Source organism: Cyprinodon variegatus, unplaced genomic scaffold, assembly GCF_000732505.1.
Source record: "Cyprinodon variegatus isolate N-32 unplaced genomic scaffold, C_variegatus-1.0 Scaffold343, whole genome shotgun sequence".
NCBI lineage: Eukaryota > Metazoa > Chordata > Actinopteri > Cyprinodontiformes > Cyprinodontidae > Cyprinodon > Cyprinodon variegatus.
In genome coordinates, this window is record NW_015150796.1 from 771,792 (window position 1) to 789,523 (window position 17,732).

Sequence of the window (17,732 nt, forward strand, 5' to 3'; positions counted from 1 at the left end):
CTTAAAAAAATATGCCTAATTGACTGAAACACATTCTTAGTTTGAAAACTGAAAGAACTTTTAATCCCTCTACTAATGAAAATAGAGCATCATGCGTGTGCAGTAGCCAGCTGCTTGCTTGCTACCCATGCAGATAGCCTAACTAACTGGGGGAGTGCGCTTAACCCCCAATTGCTCCCTGGGCGCCGCACAATGGCAGCCCACTGCTCCCCAAGGGGATCGGCTAATGCAGAGGTAAATTTCTCATATGTAAGATCAATAAAGTTCATTTATTCTTCTTCTTATTATTAACTAGCTATCCAATTATGGCGTATTTTCTGTGCCACCGTCCTGAGCACGCAGTTACCACTCTGAGCGCACAGAGAGACCGGTGTGCAGCATTTTTACTCACACCTGTTATCTCAAAAGATGTCCAGTGTGTGGTAAACTCTGTCAAACTCTGAACCGCCTCCTGGGCATTTGAAAAAGTTTGTCCAAGCCACCTTAGCTGACTCTTCTTCATTGGAAGCAGATGTGGTTCTACTCCAAGCCTCTCTATGATGGCGGTTCAACTCATCCTATATCTAATGTGTACACCGAACACATTTTCTGACTCAAAGCATCTGATTTACCTGCAAAGTCTAACATCGAGAGTTCCAGTGACGTGTCCGAGCATCGGGAGTCGTTCATCTGAGCATTGTGTCATCTGAGCATCCGAGCGCATATTGCTGGATTTCAAAATTTAAACTTTTGCCACTGGACACTGAAGCGTCAACCTATCAGAAAAGTTGAACCAGGATCTCTTCTGCAGAGCTGTCTGCATATGAAAAATAAACAAATATAAAGGAGTTAAACTCTAAAGCAGATGTCATGAATTAGCAGACTGTGGTCCAGATCCGGACCCACCTGTTGGCTGATCAAGTTGGGTCCGGATTAGCGAACAGGTAGGTCCAAATCTGGACGATAAGAAAAAAAGGGCAGAGAAAGTGTGGACTGCTTGAAGAAGCTCAGTGAACTGGTGACAGAAAAATGAAAGATGACCCTGCACATTTTGAGTATGTTTGGCTCAACCTGCTGCTTTGAAGCAGATTTCTCCATTATGACAATAATAAAAAATAAATATGGATCCAGGCTCAAAATGAGCACCTTGATATGTGCTTTAGAATGGCTTTGTCGCCATTCAAACCCAGGTTTAAAGCTTTGTAGGGCAGCATAAAGCCCACTGCTCTCATTAAGCCATAAAAAAGAAAGAAAAAAAAAATAACAGTCAGTTCAGGTGTTTTATAAAAAAGATGTGAATCAGGAAATTGTCTATAAACCAAACTGAACGATTGTTGTTCTCTACTTCAAAAAACACTTTAGATTTAGAAATATATATTCTTTTTTATTTTTTAATTAAAAATTCAATGTATAACATTGATGCATAAACACCGCAATTTATTTCAGTGTTAAATTCTGTTTTAAGTAACAGATTATGATTAAAAGTGTGTTCGGACCTTTACTGGTTATTGATTTTCTTTATTCGGACGCAGCTAATTTTTAATTGGTTACCCCTACTCTAAAGGTTTAAAAAGAAACCCAGGAGATCTTGTTTGTTGTGAATGAACCTTTAGGTAGTGCCCAGACAGACTGGTGAGAAAGCTGATTTCGGACACTTGTATACGGTATCTCTTTCTTTTGTTCAGGATGCAGATATCCTGACCATAGGTCAGGGTTTGAACAAACACTGACCGGTAAACCAAAAGCCTTTTTGCTCAGCTCTCTCTTTACCAAAATGGATCGATATAGCATCTGCATCATAGTGGCAGCTACACCAATCCGTCTTTCACACTTGTTGCTTTGTTACTTTTCTTTCAATAATAAAAGCAGTAAAATCATGTTATTGATGTTCAATAGTTCTACCTGAAGTTATTTAGTTATTAGGATATAACACCAGTGCTTAGTCAAAGAATTATATGAAGATATTTACTCTTGAGTAGAAGCAAACGGCTGTTTTTCAGTGTTTTGCTGCAGGACTTGAGCCGATCCCACTGAGATCCAGCTTCTCTGGCTTGCTGTGTATTTGCACATGTGGCCTCATAGGAAATCTGAACCACATGTTGGCTGCATGACACACACTCGCACAAACACACATGTTCACTCGGCCTTTTGCACACACTGCTTCTTCGAAAAACTTTTGTTGTTCGGTAATGAAGCAAAAGGGTCTGCAGCGAGGGATAAAAATATGTGCAGGCACGCAAACGTACAGTCGCTGCGTGCACGCTACACTGCCCTGGTGAACGTTCAATTTCGTACTTTTCTAGCATGTACACAGTCATGTCATGTCTAACATTCAGGTTAACATCTGGCAGAGATGGGGGCTTTTAAAAGGGAGGGGTCCTGTTGGTCCCCTAGCTCCTATAATTTTTGAGGTAAAGAAAGGTCTCATAAGAAGATCACACACTTGCAAACAGCCTATAAAGTTTTTGCATTGTGCAAATTGTGCTCTCGTTTCACACTTATGTAATGAAGGTCACATTTTCAAAATGTGAATTTATTTGAGAAAATTCTTTTTAGGTTTTAGGAGTGACAGTAAAGTCATGAGTGTATGAATAAGGAGGGGAATTAAAGTGGCCGCTGCCTGCTGACTGACAGTCTGTTGATTTAATGTCTATGCTGAGAGAGAAAGAGGGAGAGAAGGGAAAGAGAAGAGAGAAGGGGGTACTGTAAGTCCCCTCACACACTGAACCTTTATACCAGACTGGCAGAGGACCAGAAACCCCCCACTCTGTCCTCCCTGTGCAGATCAGCATCACCAGAAAGGCTCTCACTGCATCAGACTATCCTGTTCAGCTCTCTAGAACACTTAGGTTTTTTTCTGGCCTTGTCCAAGTTAATTCTCACACTTTTTGTTTTTTGCAGATAAAATACTCGAGTGTGCGGCAGGACCTCATACGCTCTCCATGGTCTTGTACGCCCTCAGACCTAACTTGGCTATTTAGCAGAATTGGATCATCCAGAGAGACACAGAGAAAATAATCCATGTCTTAGAGCCCGAGGTTGACCTGTTAACGATCTCATAGGATGTAATAGGATTGTAATAAGATGATGAAATTTCCCCAGTGTGTGAGGACCTGTTTGTCTTGGGTGTTTTAGCTTCTGAATGTAACTTTTATAGTTGGATATTAGTATTTGTAATTGTGTTTATGTAAATATTAATCAGCTTTAATAGATAGCAGAATAGCTTGTACTGGTTGTCAAGTACAATGGTGAGTAACCCTCTTAATCATGGTTACCGAGAGGGGTTTTGTCTGGAGGAGACTCGTATAGCTGCCTATCATTTGCACCTAGTCACCCTCCATCCCGTTTGGATCTAACAGATACAGCAGGCATCCAAGGTTACCTGAAATAAGTTTGGTAAATGATCTTCTTAAGACTCGTACATATACTTTATGTACTTGTCGTCTTCTGCTTTATCCTGGACCGGGTCAAGCGGGCAGCAGTCTCACCAGAGACTTCCCTCTCCCCAAATGCCTCCCCCAGCTCTGCTGGGTGAAGCCTGAGGTACTCCCAGGCCATCCGAGAGACATAGTCCCTCCAATGGGTCCTGGGTTGTCCCCTGGGACGCCTCCTGGTAGGATGTGCCTGGAACACCTTCTGAGCGAGGCGTCCAGCGGGCAATCGAAAAAGTCTGAACCACCTCAGCGGACTCTTCTCAAGGCAGGAGAGAAGAAACTCTATTCCGAGCATCTCCCAGATGACCAAGCTCCTAACCCTATCCCTAAGGAATTGCCCACCCTATTGAGAAAGCTAATTTTAGTCGCTTGTATCCAGGATCTTGTTCTTCTGGTCATGATGAGGGTAGGAACATAGAACCACAAGTAAATGGAGAGCTTTGGCTTTTCGTTCAGCTCCCTCTTCACCACAACAGACCAACGCAGCGTCTGCATTATAGCAGTAGCCGCACAGATCTGTCTATTGCTCTATTCTCCTTCCTCACGATACTTGAGGCAGAAACTCTCTTCCAACCTGAAGGGGACAAGTCGCCTTTTTCCAGTCATCTTAGGTATAAAAAGAGAAGGAAAAATAAATGCCCATAATGCATGATGAAGGCTCTCTACAGAGATATTGTATATGCAATGTCTAACGTGTTCTGGCATGACTTTATCTGCCTAAAAGGTGCATAGAAATGAACAAAGATCTGGTGAGGTGAAGACTCCAGCAAATGTTGAAGCATTGAGAAGCCAATTTTATTAACAGACTAAGGCAATTTGTCTTGTGGGAGTCATTAAGGTCAACAAGGACAGCCTTCTAAATTGGTTTCTTTGTACCTCAGGAGTCACTGAAGGTTTCTTTTCTCTGCATGCAAAATTTCCTCATCAGTAATATTAGTTGAAATGAAACTTTCTTAGGGCAATCTAAAGAGAAAAGAATAAAGTTGATCAGTTTCAATATCAAACTCACAGCTTTAATCTTTTTCATTTGGAAGCATTTCAGGGATTGACAATAAAGTAATTTTTATCATCGTTTCTGTTATTGAATATTACATTTTTTTTCACAAACGCACTTCTTGGGCTTCCATTGTTCAAGGTGAGATTAGTTTGTCTCATTTGTTTTAGACGTATGCTCATAATTGATAAACTAGCTCACTGCGTAATATCACATGCTGCAAACATTTTGCATGTCATGTTTTCATCCTTTACAGTTGCAGCGCCTGCCATCTTTTTTTACAAGTATAGTTTTACAAGCACATGGATGAGTTTATTTTTATCATCTGTCTTTTTTTTTATCAAGTATCTAAAGGGAGAAAAAAACGATTAATCAGATTTGGCATGAAAAAACTTCTTTTAGCCATATTTCAAATTTCAAAAATCTCAGCCAAAAAAAGGCTTGAAGTTTTGATTTAGTCATTTGTTCATAGAGATAGGCCTATCTATGAGTGGTTCAGATTAGGGCTGCAACTAACTTTATTTTGCAAATCGATTCATCTGTCGAGTATTTTTTTTAGATTAATCGATTAATGATTGGAAAGCTAAAGTTTGCTTAAGAAGTATTTTTAAGAGCATATTGACAGGAGAAAACTTTTTTTTTTTTAATCTTAAATGCAAACTGTTTATATATTTTTTGGGTGGCTCTGTCAGCTAAAGGCAGGTTTTGCAGTCTATATACTCCAGTTAATGATTACTCAATTACTAAATTAGTTAACAATAATTTAAATAATCGATTAATCAGAATTAATCTGATTACCTTTTTTAGACCTTGTTCAGATATAAAATAAATAAAAGAGACCAGAATGCATTATGTTCTTTTTTAGCTCGCATTCCAGTATCCTTTTACTGGAATTAACATATTTTTGCAGGTGAATGATGTGATTAAATGTGCCCCCAAATGTTCTGGAGAGTTGAGTAGAGGCACCAACATTCACCCACAGCCCATAGTTTTCAGGATGTTCCTCCTTTTAGAGGGCATAAATCAGTCTTTCAGGCTTCCTGTGTCCCTTATTCTTGTGGAATTACTTATGAGGCTGTCCTGCTGCTGAGATGGGCCACTACTCAGCCTCGCAACTCACATCAGAGATCACTTAGCTTCTCTGGAACCCTCTGCACCTAGAGAGTAAGTCATCTTCCAGTAAAAGTACTAAATCATTGTTGCCCCCAGCTTTTCGTGCATTGCTAGAGACTTTGATCATTACTTCATCTCAATTGCCACCTTGGCACATCCTGCTCCAATGGACTAAAGCTCAACCTGTTTTTAGTGCAAGAATGAAATTGGAATTTGCTTTATGTCTTTTCTTGCTATAAATGCTCCCAAAAGTACAATAAAATGGGCCCAAAGGTTCAAGTTTCTCAAGCATCTTAGATTAAGAGCAGCGACTATTGCACTGCTGAAACAGACCTTCTGGCGTACAATTCTTATGAACCGCATGATGTCACACAGTACAAGACATTTCCCTTCACCAGATATAGTTCTTTTACAACCACAAAATCATTATATTTTATTGGGTTTTTATATGATAGAGCAAACCAAAATTGCATTTGATTGTTCAATGAATGAAAATAATACATGATTTAAAATAAACACAAAAAAGATTTGACAAATTCATTAGTTTTTATCCTCCTTCCCCCTAATGCTGTTTGATAAATTCAAGTATATTGGAATATGAATCAATGTCTAAGAGAGAACAGATAGCATCACAAAGACCCGTCAGGGATGATGTTGTGAAGGAATGTGCAAACCATCATCTAAAAAATTGAATAGTGGACAACCTAAGAGCTTCCATACATGGCCTTTAAGCTAAAGACAGGCTGTCAAAGGGATCTTTATCAGTAAAGCTCCAAAAGGCTCATGTGGAGAAGCTACAGGTTGACAGGACAACTACAATGTCTTGGAAAATTATTCTGCCTCCTTGAATTTTTCGACCTTTTGCCTCATTTCGGGCTTAAAACATAAAATTTATTGGATATGTTAAACTTTTTTAACAAATAAAAAAAAACTGAAGAATGGGGCATGCAGAATGAATCTGCTCCTTTACTTTTAGTGCAGAAACTCTCCAGAAGTTCAGTGAGGATCTCTGAATGATCCAATGTTGACTTAAATGACTGATGATGATAAATAAAATCCACCTGTGTTTAATCCAGTCTGACTATAAATGCTCCTGCCTTAGCTTCTGAGGTCTGTTTGAAGTGCAGAGAGCATCATGAAGAACAAGGAACACACCATGCAGGTCTGAGATACTGTTGTGGAGAAGTTTAAAGCCAGATTTGGATACAAAATTATTTCTCAAGCTTTAAACATCCCAAGCAGCACTGTGCAAGCGATGATGAACAGACTGCTGCAAATCTATGAAGACACGACCCCTGCTCTACAACAGCAACAAGATGATTAAATTTGAATGGAAGATGGACGGAGCCAAATACAGTACCATTCTGTAAGAGAACCTGCTGGAGTCTGCAAAAGACCTGAGACTGGGAACAAGACAATGATTTAAAGCATAAAGCAAAATCTACAATGGAATAAGCATGACCAGGTATTTGAATGTCAACTAGTCAAAGTCCAGACCTGAATCCAAACCAGAATCTTTGGGAAGAACTGAAAACTGCTGTTCACAAATGCTCTCCATCCAACCTCACTGAGCTCCAGCTGTTTTATAGGGAGAATGGGCACAAAATTCAGTCACTCAATGTGTAAGACTGATAGAAATATACCCCAAGCTGTAATCGCAGTAAAAGGTGGTGCTACAAAGTTTAAACTCAAGGGGGCTGAATAATTTTTCACACCCAATTTTTCATTTTTTTTACAAAAAGTTTAAAATATCCAATAAATTTCATTCCACTTCATGATTGTGTCCCACTTCACAAAAATTAAAACTTTCAATCTTAATGTCTGAAGCCTGAAATGTGACAAAGGGTCAGAAATTTCCAGGGGGCTGAATACTTTTGCAAGGTACCGTATCTACAAATCTAGTCTTTACACCTGAGTGATGAAAGGATAATCATTGATGAAATCGAAATAGCATTGGTGGAAGTCAGATCTAATTGGATATTTTAGCCTATATTCAGAAAAAGAGACTGTAGCTACACACAAGATAATCCTGAAAGGAAACTTATTTAAAATTAAAAAATATCCTGAATGATTTTAGTTACTTGAGTCTGAAGAGGAGATTGATCAAATAAACCAGATGTATAATTTAACGAGTGACTGTATGTTATATATTTATGTGTTTTTGTGTACCTAACACCTGTAAATGTATGAAGTAAAATATTTCTTTCAAAAATGAAGTATTTTGATCATACTTAAACCCAATTATACTTTTTAAAAACATAAGTAGTTTTAAAGTAGCAACTGAAAGCTACAAAAGTTTAAAACATCCAAGCAGCTTTTTTTTTTTTTTAGAAACACCCTAGAGTGAAACAAAAGCTCAGCCGATAGATCATCCTTTAGATTTCCTTTTCATGTGGCAATAAGATGCTGAAGGAATCCAAAGCTGTTTGAAGGGAAGTTCTATGAAAGATAAGAGTGCAGACTATGCCAGGATGCTTTAAACATTTATTGTAGGGCAGGCCTTTGTGTGGCTTCTTGGCTTAACTGCTTTTCTTTGGTTTTCCTAATGTCTTAGATTTTCTCCCTCAAACTCACTGAGTCTGCTTTCACTATAAAGTCTGATTACATTTGGCCTGCTCTGCCCCATTCTGAAGTGCCCTTTCATGGCCGGACTAGTGTTTGGTCCTCTGCTTCGAATATATTTCCTGGTTCTGCCTTGAATTATGGTTGGCACATCAAGCTTAGGAGAGCTTCGGTTTTACTGCCAGGATTTTTATGGTTGGATATGTTAACAATAGAGCTTTTGAGTATTCTGAATAAGTCTGGACCAAAGCTTAGGCTTCAGAAATGTTTTTACTTCAGGAAGAAACCTGAACCCCTTTTTAGACATTTCCTTCTTTCGCTGTTCTTTGTTGGTTATTGTTTAATGTTTCTTATGATTACAGCCCCAGTTTTCATCTTTAGGTAGGATGCTTTCAGATTTGTTCATCTACATTGCTGAAGTATTCAACCCCTTTCAGATTGTGTCATTTAAAGCCACAAACATGTATGTGTCTTTGGAGGATTGTTTGTGCGTTATTAACACAAAACAGTTTAAATATGGCTTCTTACAAATCAAAAAGATTAGCCTGCATTGGTATTCAGTCCCTTTGACTGAAACCTTGAATTAAAAAAAATGAGGTGCATTATTAGTAAAGTGTGATTTAATTTCAGTATATCATAAACCCAGCAGTTCATAAACACCAACAAACGCAGCAGACAGACCTGGAAGCTGTGGACATCCATGTCATGTTGTAAAACACTAACCCAAGATTTGATTCATATTAGGGCTGTTTGATAAAATAGAAATCATATTGGATCGATATAGATAATTACCAATAAATTTAAAACTTATAACTTAACCCATCCCCTTGAGGAGTGGTAGGCTACCATCGTGCGGCGCCCTGGGAGCTGTATGGGGTTAAGGGTCTTGCTAAGAGACCCGGAGTGGCAGTCTGTGGGAATGGAGCACTAACCCAGAACTTCAGGATTCCAAGTGCCCTAGTGCAGCGGTCGGCAACCCAAACTGCTCAAAGAGCCATGTTGGACCAAAAAAACAAAAAATAAATCTTGTCTGGAGCCGCAAAAATGTAAAAACTTATATATGCCTCTTATGGCAACACGGGCTCTAAGTGTATTATCCCAATATAGAAATGGACTATGTGGGCTTAAATATATAATAAGAATTCAAGATTAAATGTTTATCCTGGAGCAAAAGTCACATAGCAGGATGAGGAGATGGACGAGCACTGAACGCTCCCATCGCACTCCGCTTCATCGTGCGCCACTTCACCGCCCTTCACCGTACGGTTTAGGTTTTGTTGCATTGATGAAATTATAGAAACACAATAAAGGAATCTTTCTGTGGTGGACGTGTTTCTGTTGGGAGGAGTTTATTGAGTCATGAGGAACCAAGAAGGAACTGACATCCATCAGAACAGAGCTCTCTAACCCTGAAATCCGACATCCTCCATCACCATCGTTCCTTGGTGTGATTTATATTTTTAGGATTTGGGGAAAAAATTGAAGAAACTTCCCATACCTGCATCAAGGCGCTACCTGTTGGATCTATGGATTTTCCATCCTTGCAACCAAACTACTATCAGTTGAGGAGTTTGGAGATGCAATTGGAGATGTTATTGAACTATTATTCAGCCCTAATTCATAGCTATCAATAGACAACCCTCAACATAAGACAACTGGCCAGGAAAACTGGGTATTAATTGCTTTTTAAGATTCCAAGCCCTATGCCCTAACCACTTGGCTGCAACTCCCTCAAAAATCTACCCAGAAAAACTTGCAGGTATAATAAACTGCAGTTTATTATACCTTATACCTAGGAAGGCTGAATATAAATGTTTACAATAATTCTCAAGTTTTTTATATGACTAAAATAAATATTCCAAAGCCCCGTGTCCATTTTTCTTTGATTTTACAATTAAGCAATGCTCTGTGTTTGTGCAATGCACAAAATTCCAATAAAATATACTTAAATTTGTGATTGAAAAATAAAAACATTGAAGTGTGCCGGTGGTTGCGCAGGTGACTGTAGTTTAAAAGCCTTGAATCATTTCTTTACAGTTCAAGCGCTCAGTGAGTCATATGTTTGGCCTTGCTAAAGAAAACACTGGCTATTTACTCCAATCAACTGCTGGTTCAAAACATCAACATGAGGAAGTAGGCTTTATGAAGAGATGTTTGCCATGTCTCAGATCAGCCCTCAGCCTCTCGTCCTTCTGGACCTCTACTCTATATGGACTTTATTCACAATTCCACTACTTAGGAGAGCTATTTTGTTTCCTGTCTTTTTCTACTGGAAGAACTGATTAATCCAGGTGTGCCTGACCTCACTACCCATGGCCAGACACACCTTGATTAATCAGTTCATTAAGTGATGAAAGACGGGAAACAAAAGAGCTGCCATAAGTTCAGGAAGTAGTCGAGTTGTGCATAGAGCCCACTCACTTGTTGCTGAGATGCCTCTTGGGGAGTTGAGAAGATGGTAGGGGCTTTAAAATAATTGAGCAGAACAGATCTTGAACATTGTCTGGCTGGTTCTTCTTATCTATCTATAAGCAGTCAGCAGGCATTTTAGCTGTTTTTTTCACAGCCAATACAGAATAAAAGACAAAAAGGAATTTTCAGTTCCTGCACCAGTTTCTTAACTTGAGTTGGACACAAAGTCAGTGTAACTAACCTTTTTTGTTAGTTTCCAACATCTAAGAACTGTAAATGTGATGGTAACTCTCCACACAGTTTGTAATCACAGTATAAAATGCTGCGTGATCCCCTTGCTCCATTTCCAAGGAGCTTTTAGTCTAAGATAATACACACAGTCATTTCAAGTTCAAAGTTAAGCCCGAAAGATGAATGGCCCTGTTCGGTTGGAGGTCTAATTTTTTTCATATGCAGATCAGCGGTGGTTAAGGAAATCATTTTATTTGTAAAAAGCTGCCAAATCCAGAGGGAACATGTGTTGGGCAGAAGTTTTACAGATGGGGGCATTCAGTAGGATAGAAATCACCAGTGAAGGTGCCCAGAAATAGATGCTTTGCTGATGGATTAAAGGAAATGTGCACCTGCTGTTTAGGAAGTGCATCAGAAATTATACCTTCTTTTATGTTTGTTAAACATTCCACATCAGGGGCATCTGTCCAACAGCCAGCATTTCAAGGCACTATGCCCTCAATCCTATATAAAGTTGGATGAGCCTAGATGATCATATTCAGAGGCTTGCTAGCACAATAGGTAGATGTCACAGTGCCCTAAAAAATGAAAACCACTGGGTAACTTAAGGTGACCACTGCAATGCCTCCAGTTCTTTAGGACAAATGTGAAGTTAGAACTCTGCCAAAAGTGCATATACATGATAGATACTCATAAGAGCAGGTTTATTTAAAGCACATGTGCATGAACTAGTCTCCAGGTGCATTTTTGAATGTTTTATGCGTGCAGATTCAGCACCATAAGGCCCCACTATATCACAAGGAGGAGTGCATGCTCCTCTCTGCGCTCGTGGCTTGCTTTTAATGCATTAGTTTTGCTGTTGTTTTTTCCTAGTTACAACTAGTAACATTAGCAAAGCATCTTCAGGTATTAAAGGGGTCATAGAATGATTCTATAGGGTATTTGGTGCTGGTCCTTAAGGTCTCTGAATAGGGTGTGTAACATTGGCTGGGCTGAAAATGGCACATTTGCTCTTCTATGAGCCCTAATGCAAACCTGGTTGTAAGCCCTAGAATGAAACAGGTTTTCTTCCTTTTATGGTATGCTCATTAATATTTAGATGAACTGTGCGCTGTTTGGTTGTTTTACAACGAGCGAAGCTGCTGAGCAAAGATGCATCATAGCAACAAGCACTCACTTACTGAAACATCAAATTGTTGATATGGTAGGGTGACCAGACATGTCCTCCTTTTCCATGACACTTCCTACTTTTGATACCTAAATAAATGTCCAGGGGGAATTTCAAAATCGTCCGGAAATTTTCTCAACTACAGTGCAGCAGAATCGAGCAGTGAGGCTGGTCCTGGATGACTGAGAACCTACATCACCATGTTAGTGATATGTTGGGGAGGCTGACAGTATTAGCTCTACAGACATAAAACATAAAAACATTTCTGTGGAGAGTAGTTTACGTGTCTGTGCTTTCAAAAAAGGTGCTAGCATCAGTATTCACACTGCAAAAATTTTAATCTCTGTAAGTAATTTTTTCTAAAATTAATTGCATTTTTTTCTTGATTTGAGTGAGCAGGTAAGTCAGGCACTATGCCAGTGAAATAAGACGATTTACATTTAAAATAAGAAAAAAACTGCAATCTCTTATTTTAAGTGTTTAATATCTTATTATCTTATTTTAAGGCTAAAAATAATTATTCAGTTCACAAATCATCGTATTTACCTACTCAAATTAAGGGTAAATACACTTATTTTAAGAATTTTTTTTACTAGTTTTAAGATCATTTTTGCAGTGCACTACATGTGTGCACTTTGGGCCAAATTCTGAATTCATAGACAGACAAAATAAGTACAAGATGCTTAATCTGTTCTCTGAGCACCAAAATAAACATTATTTCTTGACTTGAAACAAATTATTGAAACAAGAACTGCAGGAAGACATACAAGGATTACCGATGGCATTTAGTGTTCAGAGATACGGGTACGACTCCTCTCACAGGATGTGGTGGGACCCTGGTCAAACACCATGATTCTACTTGTCCTGTCCTCTGTCCCCCACCTGTGTAATATTAGTAGTTTCCAAGTCTCTTTGTCTTCCCCATACCAGCATTCACTCGAACAGCGTATGCAATCTAGGTCCGCATATAACATCTGTGGGTGTTAATGCCTAATAAAATACAATAACTGCATTACTGCTGTAGGTCAAATCTCTGCTGGTATATAACTGAGAACGTGGCAAACTTTTGGGACAGGACACCAGCTAACAGCTTTATTCGTTTGTTCTAATATTACAATGATTGGATATAGTCACATGACCATCCATTATGTGGAACCATTCATTCTAGTACAGGCGTAGTTGAGAATTTCCTGTAAAATGCATATCTAATACATACTTTCACTAATGTCTGTTGCATTTGCTTCCTCCTCTCAGGCCGTGTGACCCCCGAGCAGCTGTGTTCCTACGTTAAGTTGTTCAGGACGAATTGGGAGGCATTAGAGAGTCACTGTGGGGTACTTCAGCTGGGCTTGGCCACAGCCCAGATGCTCCGACACCCGAGCTTGGCCCGCTGGGATTCCTGTCTGGGTTTCGAAAGGCTGCTGCTCCAGGTGTGTGCTTATCTTATACAACCTTACTATCCATATGTTACGCACAATAAAGGCTTGGGAGTCCGCCAGTCATAAATAGAATACCTCCTATGACAGATTTATTTTCAGTTTTACAGTCCCGCTAAGTATACATTGATTCCTCATGACCAGAATATCAGATTGATTTGGGCTTTTACGATTCTTTTGAACTGTTCTTATACCAGAGCAGTTAAAACTACAAAGATTATTTTAGAAATAAACATAAGGTGCTGAAAAACTTCAAACAGAATCTAAGATGTACATACAACTTCAAAAATAAATAATTTCTTATAGTGTTTTGCAAATTCTGGACACATATCTGGCTATATTTTTAACCATTTTCCTTATCATAAATTACTAGATTCAACAAATCTAGTAATTTACTACATCAACAAATTGGCTTCCACCATGCTTTACAAGTTGTACTATCCTCTAAGGTTTTAAAGCTTCAGCTCAACATCTATAAACAATGTTAATTTTGGCCAAAAATCCTATTCTTTGTCTTTTTATGAACACAAACATTTTCTAGTCCATATGGTTAGGTGCAGCTTTGAGCCATGTGTGTCTATCCAGGACTTATTTCTTGCTCTCTATGCCTTTTCAGTCCTCTCGATAAAAAATTTGGCTTTATAATAAACCAAAACAATGATGTTTCAGGAGTTTTAAAGTGAGGCCAGCCTTTTGGTTTTCTGGTTTTTGGTGTAATGTCTTTGCCATCCTGATTATGCTCATTTTGCCAAAGTTTATATTTAAATCAAACACAACTAATAAAAATTCCATTTAAGCATCAAACCAGCTTTAAAATTGGTGTTATGTTTGAGTCAGTGACAAAAAAAAAGTATATATACTTTGACATTCCTAATAGCAAAAGTACCCATGCTGAGACATTTTTCCCCACAATAAAACTGCAGCTTATATTGAGCTTATATGTAGCTATTTTACACAATGTTGATTAGAAAACATCCACAATAAAGTAAAAACTGTAATGCCCATTCTTATTTTGCATGGTCTTTATATCAGATAAAGACAAACTATATTTAATTTTAAATTATGTTATAAATCTCACTCATATTGATCATAATGTGAAACGTTGAGTGTATTAATGTAAAAACACGTAAACAGGTAAGTGGCGGCTTTTCAACATGGTGACCAGAAATGTTGAATTAACATCCAGGGCTCTCTATCCTGCATAAACAAGGTCCGTTTTGTTTGCGTGGAAAACATTCAGATCCTATAAACACAGCAGAAATGACAGATTTCTCCCTCTCAACCTGAAATCTGTGAAGTCCAGAAAAGGAAAAGCAGAAGCCCATTTTCACAAGGAAGGACGTACACGTGCGTTCGTCTCCTGAAAGGTCAGAGATCAAGATAGTTGAGGGGAGGTGGAGTAATAGGAATAAATCAAAAGTCAAAGTGCACACAGTAACCACTAGTTCCTTACCTCTTGTTTTATTTTCCCAGCAGCGACCTGGACATATTTTAACTCTCCTACAGAAACCAACAGTCAGAGTGGCACAAGACTAATAGTGAACTAATGCCACAGCCATTTCCTCACTCATCTACTTCATACTTTTTCATTGAGCCTTTGTGCATTCCTGAATTCATAAGCAGAGCATTGGGTCTTCACTGTATTCAGAAACTTATTAAACTATATCAGGGAAAAATTAAACAGACTCTTGACCATGGCCAAGATGGAATTTGAAAACAACATCTTAGCCTCCCTGCTCAGCTAAATCCACTCATTTATTAAATGAAGGAAAGTGACTCGGGGGCTTTTACTTCCAGAATTTATTTTCTTAAGTCTTACTTTGATCCGCTCCCCCATGGTTGTCTAGCATACCTGGATAACTCAGAACAACTGTCCAACCGCACATTTTTAGCTCTGCTTTCATTATTTGTGAGAACAGGCATGAATTTCATGTGAAGGTAGGACTGAATCCTGTCAGGTTTAAAATAGTTGCATTGAACATGTATATAGTAGTAGATTTAAATCACTTGTATTGAATTCCAGAAACATATTCACAAAAAAAACTGATCTCAGAATGAGGCTACAAGAGCAATATGAGGGTTTTTGCTTGCATTCAAAACAGCTTGAGTATTATTAATGTATTAAGGGAAATGAGTTGTGTGTCCCCTCTGCCCTTTCTGTTTATTTCATTTCCATGTGTTTTTTTTTGGCTTTGGTTCACCATGAAGAGAGAGAGAGAGAGAGAAAGACAGACATTAATTACAGTAGAAACTGGCTAGATGAAAAGCCTCCCAGACATGGCTGGCGGTCGAGCTGTGTTTGCTCTGCCTGAGTGTGTGTGAGGGCTGCTGTGGGGACGACCGACCAGACCTGGACTCTCCGTCGCTTCTTGGACAGTTTAAGTCCCTCCGCGCCAACTCCTGTGGGGAACCTCCAGGCCTTGAAGTAGGCTGTTGTTACACAGAGGTGTGGGGCTGCTGAGTTCAGAGTCTTTAATGATCTCATTTTATCCCCTTTTGTTTATTTTTAATGAAAGCACAGAATAAACAAAGAGGTATTTCATGTCAAAGCGAATGATCTGCAAGTGCAGCTTGGTGAGCGTCAGCATGGTCTCTCTGCTTTGGCATTATGTTTCTAATGTAAGAAAGGAATTGGTTGTTGAGTTTCCCACTTATAGTTTGACTTCTTAGACCACTTGCCTAGAGATAGACCAATACATCAGCAAAACCACTAAAATTTTGGGCTGATGTTAGTGGTTATGCATCGGCCAACAGGTTTGTAGATTCATTACTACATTCAGCAGCTGTGCCTTTAGATCATGTGAAGTGTATGCGTTGTCCCACCCTCATTTAGCTCTCCCTTGTTTATGTTTGGTCTGATTTTATAATCTCATTTTGTTTAAATTGTGATTTTTCTCACATTTATTATTATTGTCTTCTATGTATCATGTTAATAGAGAAAGAAAAAGTAATATCATCTTCAAATATCAGCCCAAAAAATTAACAGCACAATAGGGGTGTAAATCACATCCATCATGGCAATTCAATTCAGTATCAATTTCCTGACCCAACGATTCGATTATTTTCGATACTCAAGAATACACCACGATATGATTCGATTCAATTGGATTAATCGGTTCATTTTTTTTTTTTTTTTTTTTTACACCTTACAGGCTAAACAAAGTTTCAAGTTTGAAATACATCAATGAAAGCTGTAATATTGTTATGCTTTTTTTTTTTTTTTTTTTTTTAGAAACAACAGCAAATAACAGAAGTAGAAAAGTTGCATCAAAAAATACTGCAAAAATACTGCACATAATCAGTGCAATAAGTGCAATGCAATTCCTCGGCTCCAGACGTCCCCGCCTCTCCCAAATTGTAGCTGACCGCAAACAGTGCCGCAGACAGGAGGCCGGCTTGTTTTGTTTTTATGACCGAAATTGCGGAAAACAACTCGTGAAGTTTGACCCACTAGAAGAGTGAGGTGCGCGAGAACGCTGGGACCCTTTTTCCACATGGATTTCCGGCTTTTTTGGCCCTCATGTCCCTCCGTCGTCGGACTAAACTCGCCCCCACTTCCTCGCCGCCTTGGCCGTATCTAGACCCACAGCGTGTAGCACAGACCACGCTTCAGTATTGAGCATAAATCAAAAATATCTGTGTCAAGCTCACTGCAACACACTGCTGTAAGAGTGCGGTAGGAGGGCAAAATAGGTTTAGCCCCACCGCAGCACGGGAGGGAGAATTACGTCTAGGAGCAAATGGATAAAAATAGACCGGAGGAAAAAAAAAAAAACATGAATCGTTTCTCTTGTGGACGTGTTGATGCATCCAATCGTCGGCTGTTGGATCGATGCATCGATACAAAACGATTATTATTTACACCCCTACAGCACAAATCAGTAAGACTGATGTCAGAACTGACAACAGTTTGCTTTAGAAGCTTTGAAGAACCTCCCAATCCTTTGTGTAGCTCCAGGTTGTGCTTATTGGTAAATAAAGAAAACCGTGATGCAAATCTAGGCAGCCTAAGATAAATTGAACAGACTAATTACTGGCTGTTAAAGTTTGCATCTATTTTTAAGCTTCCTGTTAAAGGGCTCCTACATTTCAGAGTGAATTTCATCATATCCAGTTTAATATCTAAAGGCCCTTTAGATTACAGTTCAAGTAGGACAGAACAAACTTTGTGGCTAAACTAATGGATCCTGCCCAAACAGATTCAACTCCATAAATTCAAGCCAGTTGTTTTGTGGAGCATGTTTGGATATCAGTGCTTATCAATGTATTTCCCAGAAGAGCATTAGGTGACTCTACTCCATCCAGACTGGAGAATTTGCTGTTCCTGTTTTTGCTTTACATCACATCAGTATTCCACAATCACATATTAACACTTACAGTTCAAAATGCTATCGTTTGTTTTT

At 38.9% G+C, this 17,732-nt stretch overlaps 1 protein-coding gene across 1 annotated transcript in view; it reads left to right on the top strand.

The window, feature by feature from the left end:
- The window catches only part of scfd2 (sec1 family domain containing 2), a 95,884-nt gene that overhangs the window by 16,995 nt on the left and 61,157 nt on the right, over nucleotides 1–17,732 (top strand). Inside the window, exon 4 of the mRNA XM_015385546.1 lies at nucleotides 13,148–13,323. Coding sequence (XP_015241032.1) covers nucleotides 13,148–13,323 — 176 coding nt within the window. The remainder of the gene's footprint in view (nucleotides 1–13,147; nucleotides 13,324–17,732) is intronic.